Genomic DNA, 7878 nt, shown 5'->3' on the forward strand with positions numbered 1-7878 from the left:
TTAGATTACAAAAATATAAAATATAAAAAAAGAAATAAAAGTATAAATTATTAGTTTAACTAAAGAATAAAATTTTAAAATATTTTTAATTTAAAAAATATAAAATTTTTTATTTAAAAAATATAATAGTTTAAAATCAAAATGAAATTTCAAAATATTTTAGATTATAAAAGTATAAAATATAAAAAAAGAAAAATATAGTAAAATAGTAAAATATTTTTAATTTAAAAAATAGGAAATTTTTTTGTTTAAGAAAATATAATAGTTTTAAATCAAAATAAAATTTCAAAACATTTTAGATTACAAAAATATAAAATATAAAAAAAAGATACGGGTAGAACTCTGTACTCCTTGTACAATGGTGGTCATATACACTACTAAACCATTTGAATATTTTTTTAAAACTAGATACAAGTATATTACCTAACCTTAGACAACGCCTTGGACACAAAATAAAGAAATAGTAAAAATGAAACTATTTTTCTTAGTTTCCAAATTTAGAAACCAGGTTGGTTACCAAACATTGTCTGTTTGTCAAAAAATGAGAATCAGAAACAAGAAACGAGAATGTTACTAAACGAGTCCTAAACTACTACCTAAAAAATATGCTATAAATCCAAGGAGACAAAAGGGACAGCGTAGGAAACATAGAAAAATGTTTAAACGGTGTGTTTGTTTGGTAGAATACGTAAGGGAAACCTGCATGCATCTATCCTCTTGAAGGTGGTGATGGAGATGGACCAAAAAATCCACAACTTAACTTTGAAAATTATTCTGAGAGATGGCTTCAAAATTGTATTCCTGATGGCTTTCACAAGCAAAGCCGTTCCCAATTGACTATTAAATATTCAGAAACTTCAAATTATATATATTATAATACTATCAATATCTTGTATTTATGATCCGAGCTTCAACTTGATAAGAACAGTTGGTGATATTATAAAGATTGTTAGAATATTTTATTAAGAAAATATCAAAAATATTTATAGTATATACTATAAATATTTTGACATTTATAAAAACGTTTTTTTAATTTGAGTTCGTGATATTTATATAAACCCAAATTAAAAAAACATTTTTGGAATCCATATTTCATATATATGATGGAAATATCAATTAATTATGGATTGATATGGAAGGTAAGAACGTTTAGAGATGCCAATAAAAAAATAGAGTCATGTCAATAGAAATTTAATATATCAGATGTTTTAATCAAATAAAATATTATCATTGGGCTTAAAAGATATATTACACACCTCATAAAATAGTATTTTTAAAAATAAAAAAAAATATGTTTTTAATTAAACGATGTGGGTGAAAATTCCAATAAGATCTTTAGAATAAAATGTATAATATCTTAACCAATCTAATCGTGAATATAGACTCGTTTGAAAGTTTTTATATAAAAATTGATACTTTCCCAACATAGAAATGGAAAGGAAAAAGAGTACCATTTTGGGATCATCCAAGCTATTATTTTCATTTCTTTAGAAGAATAATGCTCCGACATAATTATCAATTTGGTGAATAGAAACAATAAGTTGTGAATAATTTTATCAAGAAAAATCCAAATTCTAAATTTTTTTTTTCTATTTACAAGTTGGTTTGGTGGACAATATCATGGTTTGAATTATAAAGCCCACCACGTTTTTAAAATTCGGAGTCCCAAATAATATTATTTTGCATTAAATTAAAACAAAAAGGTTGTTTTCTCTCATTCTCTCCTTTTATCCCTTCATCTCTATAAATATTGCCTGAAACAAATGTTGGCTTCCATATTCGTCTTCTCACACTTCAACAAAAGAGAGAGAAAAGAGGAGAGAGAGAAAATGTTGTCTCAGTTATTGAGATCGCAGCTCCAAAAATTCATCCATGAAGACTTCCATGAAGCTGTAAAGCGGATGACTGTTATTGATACTTTGCTCTTCTTGGTAACAGTTTTTCGTTTTTGGTTTTAAAGCTATTCTTTCTTTTTTTTTTTTAAGTTAAATCTTTGTTTATCAAACGATAATATTTGGTAGTGCTTGATTATAATTTTTCAGGTTATGTTTAGTAGCGTGTTAAGTAGTGCTTAATTATAATTTTTTAGATTATGTTTGGTAGCATGTCAAGGATCTAACGTTAAAAAGAGAAGGGACCTTACAATGATTTTTGTAACAGATATGGACTACTCCTCTTATTGACAATTGGTTTTGAGAATAAACTCGTCCATGAATATTAAATGATATCAAAGTCCAAAACGCTCAAACAAGCAACCGATCCAAAAATGAGATCTGACCAAGATCGATGAGTCAAAAGAACCACGATCTTGAGAGACATATTAAAGATCTCACATAAAAAACAAAAAGACCTTACAATGATTTATAATAGACATGGACTATTCCCGATTAATTTTGAGATCGTTATTAACTGAATCAATCAAAATAAAAAATAGAATAATGATACCAAACAACCGTACTTTTTTTTTTGGCTACCACGACCGTACATTTTTTATTTCTTATTTAATGGGGGTTATTTTTCTATTCTCAGGAAGAGAAAAACAAAAGGGTGTTCGTAACTTGTTGTTATCATTATTATTTTGTTTTTTTTTGGTTTCTTCCACGTCCTTATTATGGTAAAAGGATTCAAATTGGATTTGGATGACAATTTAAATTGAAAAAAAAAGTTTTGCTTTAAGACAATTTTTAATAAGAATAAATTTAAAACTATGACGTCATATTTTAGATATTTTATATTTATTATGTATTTTACAAATAAAAAATAATAAAGTATTATGTTTTTGAAAAGTTAGAAACAAGTACTAGAAAACAAGAAATAAGTAACCAAATTATTTTGTTGTCAATAATATATTTACAATTAAGGGAGAAATAGATAACTATACTAGTATAATATATTTAGTATACTATTGTTGGGATTTATAGTATACTTGATCAACCAACATCGATTTGGTCGATTTCAATAAGTTCGAGTTAATTTGTTGATGTTATAATTCACCCCTACAAAAATCATACTTATATAAAATATCGGAAAAAATACTAAACGTGAAGCCAAATACACTCCCAAACAATCTCTAACATTATTTGAATCACCTTTTGTCTTTTTCATTTTGTAGATTGTGCATTTGGTTGATAAGTTGGGAGTTTGGCATAAACTACCAGTAATTTTGGGACTAGTTTATTTAGCGATTCGTCGCCATCTTCATCAAGAATATAATTTGTTCAACGTTGGTAGAACCCCGGTCGGAGTTCGATTCAACCCAGTGGATTTCCCATACCGAACCGCCGATGGCAATTACAATGATCCCTTCAATGAAGCCGCAGGTGCCCAAGGATCATTCTTTGGTAGAAACATCCTCCCCGTCGACCAAACCAAAAAGGTAGCAAAATACAAGTAACTATTGTACACTGTTGTCACTTGTTATTTTAGGTGATTATTGAATTCGAAATTTATAGACTCGTTTGATAATGTTCTTGTAGTTGTTGAAACCTGACCCGATGGTGGTTGCTACAAAACTTCTGGCAAGAAGAAAGCTTATAGACACTGGAAAACAATTCAATATGATTGCTGCTTCTTGGATTCAGTTCATGATTCATGATTGGATTGATCATTTGGAGGATACCAAACAGGTCCGATATATATAATAATTGTCTTCTTATTTAATTTAGTCCAAATTGAAGTTTTAAAAGTTAAGATGTGAAAATGAAAGGTGGGACCAAAAAGTAAATAGGACGATTAGAAGCTTTATGCCCTTTTCAACTTTTCAGCCCGCTTAATTAATTTGAACCTTTTCGTACTTTTAAATGTTTTGTTAGGTTATGCCTTTGCAAAATAAATATTAATTAATTAATTAATTAATTAAAAACAACTAGTTTATGGTCCTTACATCTTAAATTTAAGACTTATGCTAACTTAATTATTTCACAGGTGTATCAACTTTTGGTATATTAAATTTGGAAACAAAGTAACTTAAGATTTATATTAATGGAGGAGTTTGGTGCTTATGTGACATGGTTTGTGTTCTCCGACGTATAATAAATGTCAACGATTATAGAATTTGGATATGGTAGTATCACCTATCATGAAATTTTGGGTTCCAAGTCTTGCACTAGTTATAGTGTTGTTCAGTCCAGGTAATGAGCCTCGGTACTGAAATTTGAATTGGATATCCTTGCCATGTTTAATATTTTAATAATTCTTAATTATTATATATAATAATATATTAAATTTAATAAAATATTTATCAAATTTAAAAAGCCCAATAAAAAAAAATTTCCCTTTATTATCTCGTAATCCTAATTTTAATTTTTATAACTTTTATAACAATTAAAGATTTCTTTGTTTTGAAAAAACCAACCCATTAAAATATTTTAATGGCATCTAGATACTAATGGTATTCAAATATACCTATCTATCTTATATTCTAATAAAAAAGTTTTTTTTTAATTTTTTAAACTAAAACATTTTTTAGAAAAAAAAACTAGGTATGTTGTTAAAAAAATAAATTAAAAATCCAATTGTACGGAGTCCTCACCCCAAAATTTCGGAGACCGGGACATGGATGAGGAAAAATCCCCAACGGGCCCGGATAGGGATTACTCTCCAGCCCCTCCCCACCCTGTTGCCATTCCTACCTACTGGAAAATTTTAAAAAAAAATTTGGATTGAAAACTACATATCAGTACGTTGAAAGTCTAATAATGGGAACTCTAACCACTCATCAATATATATAGAGTTCCATCTCAAAATTAAATAAATGGACAATAAGATGAGTAACACATATATTATAAACCTTGTTAAGTCCCTCATTTGATGATCGTTGTTTTTAATTTGTAACTGACAGAAAGTTTCTAACCCTAACTCTAAGTGATTAATTTGACACATATATATATATATTGTTTTTAAGTATAGGTTGAGTTGGTTGCTCCACATGAAGTTGCAACAAGCAATCAGTGCCCATTGAAATCCTTCAAGTTCTTTAAGACAAAGCAAGTTCCCACTGGATTTTTTGAGATCAAAACTGGCTCTGTAAACGTCCGAACACCTTGGTGGTAAGATTTTCTCTCAACAAAACACCATTTCTATGCACTTAAATAAAAAAAATTATTTAATCTTCTTTTTACTCTTCTGATCTCTGGGCTCGTAGGGATGGAAGTGTTTTGTACGGAAGCAATTCAGAAAAGTTGGGGAAGGTAAGAACTTACAGAGATGGGAAGCTGAAAATTGCCGACGACGGCCTTCTTCTTCACGACCATGACGGCGTTGCCATCTCCGGCGATGTCCGAAACAGCTGGGCCGGTGTTTCGACCTTGCAGGCTCTCTTTATCAAGGAGCACAACGCGGTCTGTGATACCCTAAAGGTTTGAAAACACTTGTGATCTTACTACCGTTTGGCAGCTTTTCTTTCTTTTTAATATAACACTAGGGTGAAAGATGGAACTCACAACGTTACCACTTCTATATTGCTCCCTTTGGCGTTTCACAACTTTTCTTATTTTTTGATTTTTGTAAAAGCACAATTATTTTATTGTTTATACCATTTTCAGCACTTTTCTAAGAAAAATAAGAGAAAAAAGAACAATAAATAGTATCAGTAGAATTATGTTTCCATATCGGAGATATAGGAATATTACCAAATTGGCCCTAAAATTTCTTCAAGAGAGACTAATGAGGTTATATTTTACAGAAGGAAGATCCAGAGCTGGAAGATGAAGACTTATATCGATATGCAAGACTTGTAACTTCTGCTGTGATTGCAAAGATTCACACCATTGATTGGACTGTCGAGCTTCTCAAGACAGATACTCTCCTTGCAGGAATGCGGGGCAATTGGTAACCAAGAAAAAACCCTTTCTCCAATACAATTTTTTTTTCCTCTCCAATCATATATAAACTTAAAAGCATTGCTAATCTAATCATAGCTGAATTGATTAAAATATATAGTCTTGACTAGTTATCGATAAGGCTAGAATAATGAAGTCAACAATTTTAAATTTATGCATAAAATACATTTTCTAAATATGTATGGAACAACACTTTATTTATTTATTTATTTTTTTTATCTTTTAAGGTATGGACTTTTGGGAAAGAAATTTAAAGACACATTTGGGCATGTTGGAGGATCCATTTTTGGAGGTTTAGTGGGTTTGAAAAAACCCAATAATCATGGCATCCCCTATTCGTTAACGGAAGAATTTGCAAGTGTTTACCGGATGCACTCGCTCTTACCCGATGATTTCTACCTCAGAGATGTCACCATTGATCCTCATCGCAACAAATCTCCACCTTTGATCAACAAGTACCATCTCTCTTGATTATTATCTATTTTTGTTTTTTACATATATCAAAATAGATATTTTGAAAGTATATCAGTTAAAAGGACCAAAATAGGATTTATTCTAAGATAGAATCTTTTACTATCCAATTATTAAGCAACTAATTAATTATTTTTTGTTCTTTGATAGAGTGCCAATGGGGAATATGATAGGCCATAATGGAGAGGAGGCCTCAAAGAAAATGGGCTTCACGGCCCTATTAGTTTCAATGGGCCACCAAGCCAGTGGGGCCCTCGAGCTTTGGAATTATCCACTGTGGCTCAGGGATCTCACACCCCATGATGTGGACGGCAAGGATAGGCCCGATCATGTTGACCTTGCAGCTCTCGAAGGTTGTTGACTCAATCACAACCCTTCATTTCCCTTGATCCAATATAATCTGCGCCGTTGATTTACATCATGTTGGGTAAAAATGTAATTTTGCAGTTTATAGAGATAGAGAGAGGAAGGTTGCTAGGTACAACGACTTCCGCAGGGGGTTATTGCTCATCCCAATCTCCAAGTGGGAAGATCTGACGGACGATGATGAGGCAATTGAAGTGCTTCGTGACGTGTACGGTGAAGATGTGGAGGAGCTTGATATTCTCGTGGGGCTGATGGCAGAGAAGAAAATCAAGGGTTTTGCCATTAGTGAGACTGCTTTTGTCATTTTCTTGCTCATGGCTTCAAGGTATCTTAACCCCAAATTTATTCATATTTCCCTCTTTTGTTATTTGATTTGTTCATAACGAAGTGACAATGATCTCAACTAATCAAAACTATAAGAAAAAGTACAACGGGTGATATGACAATTTTCTTTTCAGTTGCATGACAGTTTAAGAAAATAGAATGGTTATACGACGTACTGATTATGAATTTTCGACTAAGACATGGAAAAATCCTAAAATACAGGAGGCTAGAGGCAGACACGTTTTTCACGAGCCATTTCAATGAAGAAACATACACAAAAAAGGGATTGGAATGGGTGAATACAACGGAGAGTTTGAAGGATGTGATAGAAAGGCATCACCCAGATATCGCAAACAAATGGATGAATTCATCAAGTGCTTTCTCTGTTTGGGATTCTCCTCCCAACAAACGCAACCCTATCCCTATTTACCTTAGGATTCCTAGTTGAATGCTTTTCATATTTTCTTGAAAAATACTTAGGAGTCGTTTGGTTGAAGGTTTCGAAAAGGTATCTTGGATTAAGATGCCTGTGATTAAGTGACCTAGAAATAAGATGGTTGGAAATCAAAGATAAATATGTTTGGTTGTATATATGTATGGGATTAAGATGTTTGAGATTGAGATGTCTGAAAATAAATTATATATATATATATATATATATATTTTTTGTGTGATTACTTTAGAAATATGCATGGTAAACATTCCTTAATATCTAATCAAATTTAATTAAAAATAAATTATATAAATTTAATAATTTTAATTTATAAATTATTTTATATTAACATTCTAAATTTTAAATTGATAATTTAACTATGTTGACAATTTAGAATGATCAAACAATTAATAGTAAATGATATTTACCTAAAATTCAATATAT

At 30.6% G+C, this 7878-nt stretch overlaps 1 protein-coding gene across 1 annotated transcript; it reads left to right on the forward strand.

The window, feature by feature from the left end:
- The first annotated feature begins 1771 nt into the window (after nucleotides 1–1771).
- LOC111018335 (alpha-dioxygenase PIOX) lies at nucleotides 1772–7678 on the forward strand. The gene is made up of 10 exons (XM_022294376.2): nucleotides 1772–1931; nucleotides 3113–3376; nucleotides 3477–3626; nucleotides 4909–5048; nucleotides 5144–5357; nucleotides 5684–5829; nucleotides 6068–6295; nucleotides 6462–6664; nucleotides 6759–7002; nucleotides 7224–7678. The coding sequence occupies exons 1-10, from the start codon at nucleotides 1830–1832 to the stop codon at nucleotides 7447–7449; spliced, it is 1917 nt and encodes a 638-aa protein (XP_022150068.1). The 5' UTR covers nucleotides 1772–1829; the 3' UTR covers nucleotides 7450–7678.
- The last annotated feature ends 200 nt before the right edge of the window (nucleotides 7679–7878 follow it).

Source organism: Momordica charantia (genome assembly GCF_013281855.1).
Source record: "Momordica charantia cultivar OHB3-1 chromosome 8 unlocalized genomic scaffold, Mcharantia_2.0 BLBB01000008.1, whole genome shotgun sequence".
NCBI classification, from domain to species: domain Eukaryota; kingdom Viridiplantae; phylum Streptophyta; class Magnoliopsida; order Cucurbitales; family Cucurbitaceae; genus Momordica; species Momordica charantia.